The sequence below is a fragment of the Ahaetulla prasina genome, chromosome 1 (assembly GCF_028640845.1).
Source record: "Ahaetulla prasina isolate Xishuangbanna chromosome 1, ASM2864084v1, whole genome shotgun sequence".
NCBI lineage: Eukaryota > Metazoa > Chordata > Lepidosauria > Squamata > Colubridae > Ahaetulla > Ahaetulla prasina.
Genome location: NC_080539.1, coordinates 236,628,468 through 236,646,236, shown reverse-complemented (window position 1 = coordinate 236,646,236; position 17,769 = coordinate 236,628,468). Strand labels below are relative to the sequence as shown.

Below are 17,769 nucleotides of genomic sequence, written 5' to 3'. Positions count from 1 at the left end.
TGGACAGGAAATCAGTGACAGGGTTGGCGATGCCAAGTATGTCAGGAATCAGACCACTACCACCTCGGCCCCAGTTTTGGAGTGGGAGAAACCCCAAGGCCCTTGGTCCCGCATACACATTGATTTTGCGGCCCTTCCACGGCCAAACATTTCTAATTGTGGTGGATGCATTCTCCAAATGGCTGGAGATCATCCTAATGAAATCCACAACCGCGGAGCTGTCATCTCAGCACTAAAACACCTTTTGCCACGCACGGGCTACCGGACACCCTCGTGTCCGATAACGCCCACAGTTCACGCAGCATTATTTGAAGGGTACCTGGCTGAAGGGCATCCGACATGCCCTCTCAGCGCCGTTCCACCCTGCGTCGAACGGCCTTGCTGAACGTTTTGTCCGGAGTGCGAAAGAAGCGCTATCACGAAGCGGCCCCGGCGATTGGCAGGCACAAATCGACGCATTCCTAACCGTCCAACACAGGACCCCCTGTGTGGCCACCGGCCGCAGCCCAGCCGAGCTATTAATGGGGCGGAAGCTACGGTGCCCGCTAGACCGGCTACACCCGAACTACGTACAGGACGGGTTCAAAACAAGACCAGATAGAATCCGAGAGTTAAACATAGGAGACTCGGTGTGGGCACATAATTACAGCGACGGCCCTAACTGGAAGAGGGGGATAGTCATAGACAAAACGGGCCCCAAATCTTATCTAGTGGAACTAGCGATGGCAGAATCTGGGCGCCACATAGATCAATTAAGAAACAGATTGAGCGATAAGGCAGAATTAGGCGAGAACAGCCCTGACTATGATTTAATTAACCCCACAGCTGACTGGAGCCGAGAACAAACAGAAAGCGTAAGCAAGAACCAAACAGAGACTTATCTGAGTCAGGCGAGGTCCAGCGACACCCTCCGGTCCCTCTAGAGGACAGCAGGTCCGAGCCGGCGAATAATCCAGGGCCGGATGGCCGGGAGGAGGAGCTCAGAGGAACGAAAAGTCCCTCCGGCAAGCTCGACTCAACTCCAGAAAGTGAACTGCGCAGGTCCGGGAGAGTCAGGAGACGCCCCACGTACCTGCAGGACTACGTAGAGAAGTAATATGCAAATATTGGCAAAGTGCCTTCTGGGAGGGAAGGAGTGTAATGTATTACTGTAAGTTTTGGCGGGAGTTTTAGGCGGGAAATATCTCGTTTCTGATTGGATGCAGCCTCAGGCTGAAGTGTATATAAGGAGAGGTTTTTCTCCAGAGTTTTGCTGGGTCACACTATATTAAAGAGCTGTTGTCACTAACCTGGTCTCCTGCCTCGTCAATACCCAAACCTAACAATAAATCATAAGGATTGCCAGCAACAAGTTATAGTCATACAGTCATAAGTGGAAAGAGATTGGTGATGGGAACTATGAAACGATTAATAGTAGTGCAGATTCAGTAAATAGTCTGACAGTGTTGAGGGAATATTGTCTTGTAGCTTTCTGCATGCTTTGAAAATGATTTGGAGGAACAGCTTTAGAACTTGCATTGGCCCTGCACTTCTTTGCAATTCATTAAAGCAGACCTTCTCCCAAAGGTTTCTGCATAACCTTAAAAAAGATCTAGTTGTTTAACTCATTATATTTAATGCAGCCATATATTTCTTCAGACTCTCTGGAAAACTGAAAAAGGATGGGGTGCTTTAGACATTTTTTTTTTTGGGCTTAAGATTGGAAGCACTTCAAGTTCATTCTCAAAGCATGCATTGTGCTATGATTTTCATCCTGTGGGTTTGTATTCAAGAAATAAGAATACAAATTGTGAGGATATGAAATACTGTATAGATCCATCAAATACCAACAGTATCCTTGTTGTTTCATCTAGATTCTACACACGGGTGTCAAACTGGTGGCCTGTGGGCCAGATGCATCATGTTCAGGCCAGGCCCACCCCAGCTCCGCCAATGGGAAAACTGTCACGAAACATCACATGATGGCAATGTGACGTGGCAACTTTGACACCTATGATCTAGAAGGACTAGATCGAATCTCCTTAGGCAGGAGTAGAGCATCTGTAGATTTTCAGTTATTGCTGAACTTTACCCACGGTGGCTGAGAATTTAGTAACATTTGAAAGCCAGATGTTTCTTTAGATTTCTTACAGAAGCATAGATTTCAGTTGAACAGTAGGAGAAACATTCTGATAGTAAATAAGAATTCACTAATTAAAATAATTATTAATTCAATAATAATTGAATTAAGGTAGGAACTTGTATATTTGCAGATGCCCTTGCTTTTTAATTCCTGCATCAAGTGAGAAGTTGGTTGCAATGCCCTTGAAGTTTTCCCTTCAATTCTACAACTTTTCTTCATTTCCACACAGTATTCCTGAAACAAAATATAACTGTTTTCAAATCCCACGTTGTTTCAACCCTGATGTAGCAGTTTTTGAACTCTTCTAATTTGGAACCTATAGACTATATAAAACAACAGTCACTGTATTTCTACAGGGCTTAAAACAAAATCAATTGTCTTTTCTAATTTAAAAGTGGTCATTGATTCTGGACTGTGAGTTCCAGCTTTGATGGGAAAATGTAAGTAATCATTTGCTTAAACAACACTTACCCCATCCTGGTGGAATATTTTGTTCCCCAAAATCCATATGACCCCCCCACACTATCTTTTCAAAGAACAGCAAAAATCTAGTTTCTGGAGGTATGAATTATTTTAATCCTCATATGTAGTTTTGTCAATCCTTGTGCTTCTACTATCATTATCACACTATCACTACTCACATCCTGGACATAAACAGTTTCAACTCCTATCCTCAAAACAACGCTATAGAGCACTGCACACCAGAACATCTAGAATAGAATAGAATAGAATTTATTGGCCAAGTGTGATTGGACACACAAGGAATTTGTTTTGGTGCATATGCTCTCAGTGTACATAAAAGAAAAAAAATACCTTCATCAAAGGTACAACATTTACAACACAAATGATGATCATAGGTTGCAATTTAACCCTTAATGATAGCAACAAAAATTTACAGTCATACAGTCATAAATGGAAAGAGATTGGTGATGAAAATTATGAGAAGATTAATAGTAGTGTAGATTTAGTAAATAGTTTGACAGTGTTGAGGGAATTATTTGTTTAGCAGAGTGATGGCGTTCTGGAAAAAAACTGTTCTTGTGTCTAGTTGTTCTGATGTGCAATGCTCTATAGCGTCATTTTGATGGTAGGAGTTGAAACAGTTTATGTCCAGGATGTGAGGGATCTGTAAATATTTTCACAGCCCTCTTCTTGATTCGGGCAGTATACAGGTCCTCAATGGAAGGCAGGTTGGTAGCAATTATTTTTTCTGCAGTTCTAATTATCTTCTGAAGTTTGTGTCTTCCTTGTTGGGTTGCAGAACCAAACCAGACAGTTATAGAGGTGCAAATGACAGACTCAATAATTCCTCTGATACAGGATACAAGAATAGGTTTTTTCCAGACCGCCATCATTCTGCTAAACAAATAATTCCTTCAACACTATATACTGAGTCTGCACTACTATTAATCTTGTCATCTTGTCATCGCTCCCATCGTGCATCTCCTTCCACTTATGACTATATGAGTAACTTTGTAGTCATACAAATGTAACTTTGTTGCTTGTATCCTTACGATTTATATTGATATTGTTTCCTGATTGCTTATTTGTACCCTATGACTATCATTAAGTGTTGTACCTTACGATTCTTAATGAACGTATCTTTTCTTTTATGTACACTGAGAGCATATGCACCAAGACAAATTCCTTGGGTGTCCAGTCACACTTGGCCAATAAAAAATCCTAGTCTATTCTATTGATTTCTATTATTAATGGTAATAATGTAATAATGTAGTATTGAGATAGGTAGGTAATACTGGGCTATCTACAACACAGTTGATGAAGTACAAATAGTTTTCCTTATATTTTTCCTGATATAATGAAATGATTACAATGTTGCATTAAAATATGTTGACAAATCAATTATCTAGTTCAGTTCTGCAGCTCTGATACCCAAAATGAAAGAAAGGTACCTGGTCTAGATGCTTTTGTGCAGATTCGTCCATTCCCATATAGACCTACTGGACATCGGCCACAGAAGTATCCAGTCTTTGGAGGTTTGCGGTCAACACACAGCACTCCAGGAAAACAAGGTCTATTAGCACAGTTAGTAAGAGATGGTAGGAGTCCTGCATGACCTGAAGGAATATCCAAGACCATTGCTAATTTAAAAATAAACCAGGGAGCAAATATCAGCACTGGCTAAGGCTTTCTTATCCTTTTATTCTTTCAAAACATAATTAATGCTAGACGCCCCCAAACTGTGTGCCAAATATAAGAAAACCCTAAAGGCACCACATACCAACCAGCTGTTTCTCATTAAGGCAAGATTTATTAGCCCTCTAATTACGTGTTGTAAAGTTTGGAATTCAAAAGTGTGTGGCATTTATCAGGGGTGAAATTGACTTTTCTTCACTGCTAGGAACACCTAGGTGGATAACTTTCATTAGTCAGGGGGAAAGCTACACATTTCTCTGCAGGATTATATAATGAATTCCCAGAGGCTTCCTCCTCTCCTTTGTGAGGCATCTACTGGAAGGGTTGTTTTGCAATAGAGAAGAAAGAGTGGAGGAAGTCATGCTAAGTCAACTCCTTCTTGCCTGATGTTTTCTCCTTTAAACTCCCTCACTCTGCTTTTACCTTACTTACAATATGGCTGTGGAATCACCCAGAAGCAGTGGTGGGATTCAGCTGGTTCCGGCCAGTTTGGGAAAACCGGTAGTTAAATTTCTGGCTGGCCCCTCCCCTCCCCGCCCCTCCCCGAGTCCCCACGCATCCAATTTTGGCTCCCAGATAAGTGCAGGGAGGCCTCCTAGGCCCAAAATGAGGTGTGGGGGTGCAGCACACACCCTGTGTGGCCTGTTTTTATTCCCAGGAGGCTTCACACCCCCTGACCAGGCCCACCATGGCCACACCCACCCAGCCGGTCATTAGGGCAGAGAACCAGTTATTAAATTATTTGAATCCCACCACTGCCCAGAAGGTATTGTGCAAGAGGCCATACAAAGCATTAACCAATAATATGATTTCTTTACCTTTTACTTTATATGTTGTTTTTGAACCCCAACTTTATGATGTATAAATAAGGGATATAGCTTAGTGTCATGCAAAACTATCCAAATATGATTTATTAATTAAATCAAATTTAACCAAATCATGACCTAGTAATTGTGTGAATCCAACTGGTGATTCAGAGGAAAATGTCTGTCAGGATAAAATGATATTTATTTTCCCTCTTTTCCCATTTCAGTGACTAATTTACAAAAAAGAAGAATTCATTTGGGGCTTTATTATTTGCAGGTAATTACTTGGTTCGTACACTGTGTTCAATTATGAATATGCTCACAATTGACCAGATTCATATATCATCTTAAACCATAAAATAGCTTACAAACTGAATTATTGGCCTCATACAATAAAAAAGCAAGTAAGTTGCACATTTGCTTAGTGCAATGTGAAAAATGAGCCAGCATAAGATATGCATGGTTTCACATACAACTGTTTTCAAACAGACAACTTTCTGGGAAGTAAGAATGGGAAAATGTTGTTGTTTTGCTTGAAGGTTTCCTAAAGATTTCATAGTTAGAAACAAGATACTGCACTAGGTGATTTTGTTTAAACCTAGAAGAGTGCTATTTATGACTCCAAAGAAGAAAGGAAAGGTAAGGCTTATGACTCCGAACCAAAGGCTAAGGCAAAAACCCAAACCATTGACAATAGAAGTCTAGTGCAATTTTACATAATCGAATTCTATTCTGAATATTTTATATTTTGTTAATAGATAAAATTGATCTAACAAGATGGGCACATACCAAGTGGAGCTGAGCCAGGCAGGAATCTGTACATCCCATAGCATCAATATTGCATCTTCTCAAAGAACTTTTTAAGAACTGATGGTCTGCATTCCAATTGTCTGCTCTATCCATTGCACAAACTTTCTTTAAACGTTATCTTTGTGCTGTGTTCAAACTCTCTCTGTTTAGGTTGATATGGTGTGACTGCTTAGGAAAATAGTTTCACATAAGAGCTGACAGCTTGAAGCAGAACTCTTTGACACCCATCTAATTAGACAATACTTACCATGGACCTTGCTGGTATTAACATACTTAATTGCCGACAAAGTCCTTGCTTCTTGGCCTTTCTGAAGCTGTTTACTTTCACTTGTTTTCCATTCACCTTTGATATTATGTTGATTAGTAATGAAAGCTTCTATTCTGTCAGCAAAGTCTTCAGCTGCAATGATAGAGAGTGGAGGTGAAAAAAGGCATGGTGTTTGTTTTTGCTGTGATTATTGATGGGGATGAATGCTAACATTATGGGGATGGGGATGAATGCTAACAACTAGCCTTGTGGTGCAACCAAAATAATCTGGAACTGAACACACTCAAAACCGTAGAAATGGTGGTAGACTTTAGGAGAAACCCTACCATACTTCCACCTCTCACAATACTAGACAACACAGTATCAACAGTAGAAACCTTTAAATTTCTAGGTTCTATCATATCGCAAGATCTAAAATGGACAGCTAACATCAAAAACGTCATCAAAAAAGGACAACAAAGAATGTTCTTTCTGCGCCAATTCAGAAAGCTCAAACTGCCCAAGGAGCTGCTGATTCAGTTCTACAGAGGAATTATTGAGTCTGTCATTTGCACCCCTATAACTGTCTGGTTCGGTTCTGCAACCCAACAAGAAAGACACAGACTTCAGAGGATAATTAGAACTGCAGAAAAAATAATTGCTACCAACCTGCCTTCCATTGAGGACCTGTACACTGAACGAATCAAGAAGAGGGCCGTGAAAATATTTACAGATCCCTCACATCCAGGACATAAACTGTTTCAACTCCTACCCTCAAAACGACGCTATAGAGCACTGCACACCGGAACAACTAGACACAAGAACAGTTTTTTCTCGAAGGCCATCACTCTGCTAAACAAATAATTCCCTCAACACTGACAAACTATTTACTAAATCTGCACTAATCTTCTCATCGTTCCCATCACCAATCTCTTTCCACTTATGACTGTATGACTGTAACTTTGTTGCTGGCAATCCTTATGATTTATATTGATATATTGACCATCATTTGTGTTGTAAATGTTGTACCTTGATGAAGGTATCTTTTCTTTTATGTACACTGAGAGCATATGCACCAAGACAAATTCCTTGTGTGTCCAATAACACTTGGCCAATATAACATTCTATTCTATTCTATTCTATTCTAACATCATATCACGTCATCCTCTGGGTTATTTATCCCCCCCCCCTTGGACAAGTGTGGAATAAAAGATTGAATGAGTTAGCATCTTGGATTTCATCAGAAGAGGATCTCATTTAATATCCACATATAGTGGAGGATCCAAAAGTAGAGGCAGACAATTCAAATGTTTTATAGAATAACAGCAGGTGTACAGCTGGAGCAATGAGTAACACATTCACTTGACCAATTCTAAAAGAAAAACATGCTGGCTTGACTCCATCTGCCTACCCATGGACGATAGCCCAACTATACCACACCAACTCCAGGCAGCAGCTGGCTCAAGAAGAGTACTTTGGATACCGTTGCTTGAAGTGCTCAAAGAAGTAAATCAAATAAATTGTCCATCAGAGACCATTTAAAATATTAATTTCCTCCAGTAAGTTACAGAATGAATGTTCCACTTGGAGTCATGTTTCAAAGCAATTAGCTACTGGCTAGCTTTATTGGAAAGGTACTGTGAATATTTTAAGTCAAATGGAAGAAACAGTCAGTCATAGTGGCATTCTATCCTCAAATTATTAAAAGTTTTCAAGAACCCTGGGTAAATTATAGAAAGAGGAGGAAGAAGAGATTCACTATATTATGTATATAGTTTGCATAATATATCTTACATAGCCATATTACATAACATATCTTACATAGCACCCCCCATCTTTCTAGGACAATGTGATTGCTATTTCTTCACTAAATCATATAAGGTGTTACACAACTTTATGAGTTGAAGAACAGTTTTTAAATTAATCCCATCCTCAGGAAAATTCAGATCAAAATGAAGTACCAATCATAACAGGAAAAAAAACAAAAAACTACAATCTGATGAACAAAGAAATGTAATTCTGATGCCATTGTGCTAAATCAAATCAAATTCTTGGGTAGGAAATACTGATTTTATAGCCCAATGCCTATTTTCTAGCAACAGAACACAACTCCACATTTTCTTCTAATATCACTGCTTTGGAACCCTTAGCTACTGAAGTGTATATATTTTGGTGTTGTGTTATATTCATATTCTGAAATCTTTGACTGAGGAAAAGTTGATATTCTTTATTTAAGACTGCTGCCATCAAGTACCAAGAACCTTTGGAACAGATTTGGAATTTTGAGACTTTATGGTAGAGGCAGAGTTTTCATGGGAATTTTCTAATGAACAACATGGCTATTATTCACGGATATGGGGAATCACTAAAGGCAGGTTAGTCTTTCTGATGCTGTCTAGAATCTCAATGGGGCTTTGGTAAAGACTTCTCAAGACATACCAATAAATAAATATGATGCTACTGGTCAGTGGTGGGTTTCAAATTTTTTTACTACCAGTTCTGTGGGCATGGTTTGGTGGGCATGGCATAGCTTGATGGCCGTGGCTTGGTGAGCGTGAGAGGGGAAGGATACTGTAAAATCTCCATTCCCTCCCCACTCCAGGGGAAGGTTACTGCAAAATCCCCATTTCCTCCCGATCAGCTGGGACTTGGGAGGCAGAGATAGGTCAGAATTTTTACTACTGGTTCTCCGAACCATTCAAAATTTCCACTACCGGTTCTCCAGAACTGATCAGAACCTGCTGAAACCCACCTCTGCTACTGGTACTTTGCTTTGCAGTTTGGCTACTTTCTTTTAATATCTTTCATTTTGAAAAGAATCTCTTCAAAAATCAGATGATAATTCCTGGGCCTATAAATTCTACATTGCCTAACTCTGACTTAAGAAATAAGAAACAACATGGTCTTTTTAAGTTCCTAGTGCAAAAATGACAGTATAGCATTGGATAGGTCAGATAGAGCATAGAAGTGAATTGGGAACCTTTCTTTTTTCCCTGTAGTTTCATGACTTTCTAGCCTGCTATAAAGTACATAATGGAACCAGGGGTGGGTTCTATTTACCTTTACTACCGGTTTGCATCATGCCCGTGTGCGCGTGTGCTCTTCTGTGCATACACAGAACAGTTTTGATGACGTTTGGGTTAGTGGGTGGAGCCTCCCACGGTTTTACTGCCGGTTCTGTAGAACCGGTCCAAACCGGGGGCAACCCACCATTGAGTGGAACCTATGATTTGCATAAAGGGAGGAACCGTTGTTTAAATCAAAGTGAGTTGATTGGTCGATTGGTTAAGCATAAGAAGACCTTTTCCCAACTTTAAGCCAGATATACAGAGGCATCGTATTTCAGAGCAGTAACTTTTTTTTTCTTTCCCAATGTCACTGAACCTTTACTGTGAAAAAAGAATTTTGCAACCAATAACCACTTTCATTACGTCTGTAAGGTAATTTAAATGAGTGGTGTACAACTGCTGTATCAAATGAAGCATTTTAAAATCCTGAGAGTGTGCAAATAAACAACCACATTTCAGTTAAGGGCAGGATTTTACTTAGGCATGAATTGAATCTTCCTTTCTTTAGTCACGCTTAACAGAATTAATTCACAAGAGAACACCAAAAACACTTCAAGGCAGCGACAAATGTCCCGAAACAAGGCAAAAACTAGAAAATAGTTTCTATAAGGTAAAACTGTAAACCAAGGGAAGACTGAATCAATATTACAACAGAGTGCTCATGTTTTCTAGGATTTTTCAGCTTTAAGCCATTGTTTTCGTTTCCATACATAACCTGTTGCTTGTATAATGAACAAAAAAGAGGAGGAGGAGGAGGAGGAGGAGGAGGAGGAGGAGGAGGAGGAGGAGGAGGAGGAGGAGGAGGAGGAGGAGGAGGAGGAGGAATGCTCTTGGATAGTTAATTTAATTGTTTTCCACACTGAAGTTTAATAGTCAGGTATACACAAACAGAAAAACCAGGGAGGCAGGCGGTTACATCCTCAGGAGCATTCATAAATTATTTTATGCATAATGAAGTAAATGATTTATTGAATTTCCTCTGTAACACTAGCTTGGGATTCTCTGGGCATTTTTTCCCTTGAGGATGGGGTTAATCTAGAAAGTGCTGTTCATCTCATAAAGTTGTTTAACAACTTTTATTGATTTACTGAAGAAATAATAAACTTGTATTTAAGAGAAGCAGCAACAATTAAAAACAAGGATAATGTAAAACAATCACATTTAAAGTTTGGAAAGACTTTGAAAGACTCTAGAGGAAAACTTAGACAATGTATTCAGAAATATATTTTAATAAAAGAGGGAAGGATAATATCAAAGCATCATTACCAAAGTTTAAGTTAACTAGCTAAATAATATTGGACTATATCAATGTTCTACTAACAGACTTCTATGTAGAGGTTAGGTCTTAGCCTTTCTGTCTTCCTTGTGTTTTGATAAGTTTCCATCTTAGGGTCAGGATGACCAGAGGAGACTGCAAATGAATGTTAGATTCAGTAAATTGCTACTTATTTGGCATGTCTACATTTTCTCATGCCCCTGAGTGAAGGCATTAAATATTCTTTGTATGCATACTCATATTGTATAAAAGTGGATAGTATTATTTGATATAGAATATAGCATACTGAAAATCTCTATTGTTTAGACAACTTATCAGGATAGCAGCATTACAGTTTTTGTGCTACAAACATAAACATATGTGGATATTCATAAGCAAAACACATTTTGGGCAAAGTGTCTGGTTATCATGCCATATGGTCTGCCTTATTTGTGCATATCCTGTGCAAATAAGACAAATGAACACACATGCACATTCAGAATATGCTTCAATTAATGCCAGTCCAGCATTTATCTTATTTTTAATTCAGTTCAAATTACATTATACACTTTTCTTATTCAGAAAATTTCCATTGGAAAAAAAAACCCCTCCCTTTCTTCTTCTAGATACAGTTGAATATATCAGAGATAATCCATATATATATATATATATATATATATATATATATATATATATATATATATATATATATATATATATATATATATATATATATATATATATATATATATATTTTCTGAGGTTTTCACGGGTGTTTGTATATAGGTCTTTGGTTGTTGGGTTTTCTCCGTGTAAAATTGGAAGTGTCTTAGCGTTTCGTGAAGTCTCATTCGTCATCTTCAGGCTTCAGCTTCGTGCTTCTGGGAGCAATGTGTGATCGCAGCTGTTTCTTCCTTTTAACTGCTAGTGGGGGTTTGAACTGATTGGGTGGGAGCTTGGCTGTGCTCTGATTGGATGGGGGGGTTTCTGTGCTCTGATTGGCTGGGGGAATGACACCAGACCCACACTCACAAGGTCCACACAGGATGTCACCACCGCACATCCACCCAGAAAGCAGACCCAAACCCACACTGATCATGAAGCACGACCAAGGACCAGAAGCCAGACCGCAGCTGCAACATTAGCCATTTCAAACCCCTCCAATCCATTCATGCAGCAGACTGACACCCACTATGAAGATATAGCACAACCACAAAGCCAAACAACAGCTATGCAGCTCACCAGCTCAAATCCCCCTGCAGCACAGACTAGACTGAGCACAACCAAGCCCCCACCAACACAGAACACACCCCCAGCCAATCAGAGCACAGAAAACCCCCCATCCAATCAGAGCACAGCCAAGCTCCCACCCAATCAGTTCAAACCCCCACTAGCAGTTAAAAGGAAGAAACAGCTGCGATCACACATTGCTCCCAGAAGCACGAAGCTGAAGCCTGAAGATGACGAATGAGACTTCGTCGAAACGTTGCCAAGACACTTCCAATTTTACACGGGAGAAAACCCGAACAACCAAAGACATATATATATATATGAACAAAGACACAAATACAGCATTATTTTGACACAAAGTTTATTTTGGGCTTGAGCCTGTTACAATTGTTTCCTTAATTACTGTAACATCAGTAACAAAATACTCACACTTGCAATTTCTACCATCACCTTCCATCCCGATAGGGCAGTTGCCACATTCAAAAGACCCCATTGTATTTGTGCAAGAGACATCAGGAAAACAAGCATTTGCTTCACATTCATTTATATCCTCTTGACAAGTATGCCCTGTGGCAAAAAATAAAGCTTAGGTTAATAAATAGAAAGATGTTGCTTCTCCTGTTTAATCCTTTGCTTAAATCTTTATACACATTAGGCAGACTTCCCAGTAGTAGAGTTGGTGAAGATGTCGGTCATTTGTCCTTGAAAGCCCCCCAACAGATTCACCTGATGTTGCAGTTGTCTAATGCTACTAGTGTACTGCTTCCCCAAATGTAAAACTGTGAATGTTAGCCATTCAAACAAAACTAATATACTGCTAAAACCATGTTTCATTATCACCCCTCTAGGTATATGACATTTGTGCTGAAAATACTACTGGGAATTATGTAATTGTGGGCTACAAATTAGTCCTCAGGTTTTAATATCAGTTTGATTGAAAGAAAGAAACAGCTGACAAAGTTTTCCATGATGGAAGCTGTAAAAAACGATGTATGAACAACAGATCCAACACTTATAAAAAAGACAGAAAACAGTTTATTTGTTTCTTCCTTTCTTAAAAAAGATAGCTGCCATCTCACCAGAAATGACTTAGGGTGGCATATAACGAATAAAGTAAAACCACAATATTAAAAAAAAATCATTATAAAAACAATAATTATAAAAATATAATTAGTAAAAATTAAAGAACAATTGAAATGTGAAACTATTATCTTAGGAAACAGTTATAGGAAACTATTCTCCTAAAGCAATCACTGCATATCAACTTAAACAGAGAGAGTTTGAACACAGAATATAAATAACTTTTAAACAAAATTTCTACTGTAGAGTTTAGGTTGAGGTATTTTAGGTCTGAAGCAGAGAAAAGTAAAGCAACCACATATTAGATATAATAATAGATATAGATATATAAAGCAACCACATATTAGATATACCTTAAAATATTGCTGGTTCTCTCTTGCTAAATATTAACAGGGATGGAGCTAACCTAACTTGGGGAGTGGGGGAGAAAATAAGGCAAGCACCATGCCAGGGAAGGTCCCTGGCAGTTTTACTCCCATGTAGAGTGCTTTACCACAGGGGTCCCCAACCCCTGGTCCATGGACCAGGGTCACTACGGGGCCATGGCATGCCAGAAACTGGGCTGTGCAAACAAGCGAAGCCTCATCTGCGGGATGCAGGCAGCATGTGAAACCACACCCCCTCTTGACCTGTATGATATAAATTCAGGCACTTGGCAACTGGCATGTGTTTATGACAATTATATTTCTTATAATTACAATTATTTCCAATGTTAAATTTAATATGTATTCCACTGTTTGAAAGCCATTGATTCTTACAAGCAGAGAGGGTTACCTTTCAGAGTATAAGATGCACCTTCCCCCCCCCCTGTCTTACACTCCAAATGTAGCCCCGCCCAGCTTCTAAAACGGAGGTTTCAGAGGCTGAAAAAAGCATCAGAAACGAAGCTTTAGAAACGAAGCCCCCAAATAGAGCTTCAGAAAAGAAGCCCCCAAACAGAGCTTCAGAGGCTTTTTTTCTGAAGCTCTGTTTCAGAGGCTTTCAGAGGCAGAAAAAAGTTTTTTCTGAAATGGAGTTTCAGTGGCAGAAAAAAAAGCAAGGTGCAGAGCTTATAACCAAGGAACCTGTTGCTAAAATTCACCTCTGGGAACAGCTGACTGGGGGTATTCCGGGAGGCCAATCCACCTGCCAATCAGTTTTTTTCTTATTTTCCTCCCCAAAAACTAAGGTGCGTCTTATACTCCAGTGTGTCTTATACTCAAAAAAATACGGTAATTATTGTTCTCCTTCTATCAGCTCTTGGAATTATATAAAAACTTTGGGGATACTCTATTTTCATTTCCCTTTCTTTATTTTAAAACACACACAAGGAAACACTACCTTTCACACATAGTTATATGGCAGAAAAAGTTCAGCTCACTCTGAAAAATCTCTGAACAGATTGCTGTTTCAGTGAGGGACAGTGAGATAATTATGAGGAAGGAATATGAAAATACCTTTCTGAGTCCATCAAATCTTTTTCTACTGAGCCAGGTCTCTCAAGACAGACTATTATATATTAGATTTTCACGTCCAGTGGAGACTCAGTCAAAATACCAACTGCAGTGTGCACTTTTCCCATGATAAACTTTAAAAAACTAAATGAACAGCATAGGCCATATTCTAAGTTGTAGGTAAATATTAGTAAAAACAGCACGTATATAGTGGAAAGAACTGCTTTGTTCTTGGACTATGTGGAATGTGGAATATTTCTGGATAGAAAATATTTGAAGAGGAAGATTTATTGAGACATCCACTTTTTATATGTCTAATTTCATTAAACGAAAAAGAAATCCTTTCCCTCCGCCCATCTTTGATGAGTAAAAAACTTAGGAACAATGGATGACTTTAACCTGGTACTAAAAGAATCTCTTCAATTTTATCTATCTCCCATAATATTTTTTGCTAAAAGATAAGTCAAAAAACTTCAGGCTTTTAGTTCAAAAGGAAGTTTTAACAATGTTCTCAGAAGACAAGAAGATATAAAAATTGCCAAAAAGTTACTGAACTTTCCTTGAAAGAGCAGGAAATGATAGCAAGCCAGGTCATATGAGTAAGAATACCTCTATTTAATCTCTAAAGGTACCAAGAATGTATGAAGTAATGCTTGATTCAGAAAAACAAGTTAAAACCCCAAAAATACACAAGTATCTGATTTTAGGGTCTTTAGGAAACAAGATTATGAAATGCAGATATGCTACAACAGACAGTTCAGTACAGGAAAATGTAAATAACATATAACTCATTAATAGCATGGTTATAATTTTAAGTCTTAGTTGAGGAATCCAAAATATTTATAACAATAGGAAAAAATAACAAGGATGCCAGCACCATTTTCTGGATATACCTGGGCAGCTAAAAATCAGTGTGTGTACAATACTACTAGGTAGAAAACTATAAAAATGTGCAAGATTCTTGGTACGTATGATTATAGTGGTCCTGAGTGTTGAAGTGAAGGTCTTAAATGTTGAATTAATCCATCCTGCAAGTTAGTAATAAAAATGAAACACTCTGCCTACCGAAAAGATAATCATAGGAAGATCATTTACATATGTAGTATAGGTCAAAAAACAGACCACAGTCTTAGCAGGGATTCTCTTTATTGTCCCATGTGATAGTTTCATAAAAAACCCCAAATTGAGATAAATCTCCAGGATACTTATCTGATATCTGTCCGTGTTATAATCCTTTTTCTGGAACATATATCCAACTGTTTATCTTAACACATTTTCAGATTTGATTCCAGTAAATAATAACATAGTCAATGAAGCAGAAGTAGATGTTTTTCTGGAACTCCCTAGTTTTCTCCATGATCCAGCGTATGTTGGCAATTTGATCTCTAGTTCCTCTGCCTCTGCGAAATCCTGCCTGTACTTCTGGTAGTTCTCGATGTATGCAGGTCAAAAAGCAACAGTGAGAACTGGACATGGAACCACTGATTGGTTCAAAATTGGGAAAGGAGTCCAGCAAGACTATATACTATCACCCTATCTATTTAACTTATATGCAGAGCACATCATGAGAAAGGCAGGGCTAGATGAATCAAAAATTGGAATTAAGATTGCCGGGAGAAATATCAACAACCTCAGATATGCAGATGATACCACTCTAATGGCAGAAAGCGAAGAGGAACTAAAGAGCCTCTTGATGCGGGTGAAGGAAGAGAGTGCAAAAGTTGGCTTGAAACTCAACATTAAGAAAACTAAAATCATGGCATCCGTCCCTTTCAATTCCTGGCAGATAAATGGGGAAGAAATGGAGGTAGTGACAGATTTTATTTTCCTGGGCTCCAAGATCACCGCAGATGGGGACTGCAGCCAAGAAATTAAAAGACGCTTGCTCCTGGGGAGGAAAGCTATGGCAAATCTAGACAGCGTACTAAAAAGCAGAGACATCACCCTGCCAACAAAAGTGCGTATAGTCAAGGCTATGGTTTTCCCAGTTGCAATGTATGGCTGTGAAGGTTGGACCATAAGAAAGGCTGAGCACCAAAGAATTGAGGCCTTTGAACTCTGGTGCTGGAGAAGACTCCTGCGAGTCCCTTGGACTGCAAGGCGAACAAACAAGTCAGTCCTAGAGGAGATCAACCCTGACTGCTCTTTAGAAGGCCAGATCCTGAAGATGAAACTGAAATACTTTGGCCACCTAATGAGAAGGAAGGACTCACTGGAGAAGAGCCTAATGCTGGGAAAGATTGAGGGCAAAAGAAGAAGGGGACGACAGAGAATGAGGTGGCTGGATGGAGTCACTGAAGCAGTAGGCATGAGCTTAAATGGACTCCAGAGGATAGTAGAGGACAGGAAGGCCTGGAGGAACGTTGTCCATGAAGTCACGATGGGTCAGACACGACTTTGCAACTAACAACAACAAAATAATGACAACTAACTACTAATTGTCTATGTACAGCTGATCTAAAATCAGTGTACTTTGGCAATAGGCACATTCCTCTTCCTAGCTGTGAAAATGCACATGCTCTTTTGGTTTCTCAGTGCTTTCTCAATCAACATATACCACTGAAGCAATGCAATAAATTGTGTGTGCTTTTCACGAAGTGAAGAAATGTTTTGATAAACATGGTTCACTCTGAAGCTTACACTTTACATGTATATTTATGTTTTGCTGCTGCTACTAAGGACCTATAGCAACAATATGCACTAAATACTTTGAATATCCAAAAATAGTTTTGGAATGAGGTCCCGACAGGAGAACCTGTTTATGGAAGTTTAAACCACAAAAGATGCACTCTGGGTAGACATTTCCATCGCTCATGCTCATTTTTTAATCTCTGCCTTCTCCTTGTTCTCTCTGTGCACATCTGTAATTACTATCATCCTGTCAGTGACAGCAAAATGGGATTTAGAATGCAGTGGTAGTTTTGCATGCACAACAGTGCTTCCTACACTTTTTGTAACAAGCTTCTCAAGGGATGATATTTAAAGTGATCTCCGAAGAGCAAGTGTTTTGTTACTACTATCTGTTTGCTATCATTTGTAAAAGTGTGATGCCATAATGGTCTTGTCACTTGAGCAGTGCGGTGTTACCTGCTCATTAGATTATTGATGGTTTTCTGGGGAATTAAGACAAACAAGACTTCAAGAAGCTTTATTGCTGTAACAGAATCTGCCCTGGAGTAAAATCATCTACCTCTCAGCTGGTTTTCAGCTACACTTGCATATAATTTTTCACCTGCTATTAAAATACTGAATGAAATAGGAATGCCTCTCAATCATTTCTTTATTCCTCCCCCCACTTTCCTCATGTTTGCTATTTTCAGCTCAGGAAGCAGCTGCTGAAACAATGAATATTTTATTTAAATGAACTAGAAAAAGGAGAGTAATTGAAGCAGGTGTCTTTCTTTTTCTTAGCAGGCAATATCTTATCACTATGTTCATGTGGATAAAGAAAACAAAATTAGCAGACTAGCACCCAATGAAAATGTCAGAAAGCAATTGCTTAAATTTAAGTTTATGAGAAAATAGGGACATTTTTTAAAAATACTGCAGTGAAGAGCTTCA

General features: G+C 38.9%; 1 protein-coding gene across 1 annotated transcript in view; it reads right to left on the bottom strand.

Annotated features, from left to right (window-relative positions):
- Positions 1 to 2,088: 2,088 nt before the first annotated feature.
- Positions 2,089 to 17,769, bottom strand: part of LOC131203457 (von Willebrand factor D and EGF domain-containing protein-like) — a 181,398-nt gene continuing 165,717 nt past the window's right edge. Inside the window, exons 19-22 of the mRNA XM_058193736.1 lie at positions 12,125 to 12,262; positions 6,143 to 6,295; positions 4,036 to 4,224; positions 2,089 to 2,356 (exon numbers count right to left, since the gene is read on the bottom strand). Coding sequence (XP_058049719.1) covers positions 2,325 to 2,356; positions 4,036 to 4,224; positions 6,143 to 6,295; positions 12,125 to 12,262 — 512 coding nt within the window. The 3' untranslated portion in view covers positions 2,089 to 2,324. The remainder of the gene's footprint in view (positions 2,357 to 4,035; positions 4,225 to 6,142; positions 6,296 to 12,124; positions 12,263 to 17,769) is intronic.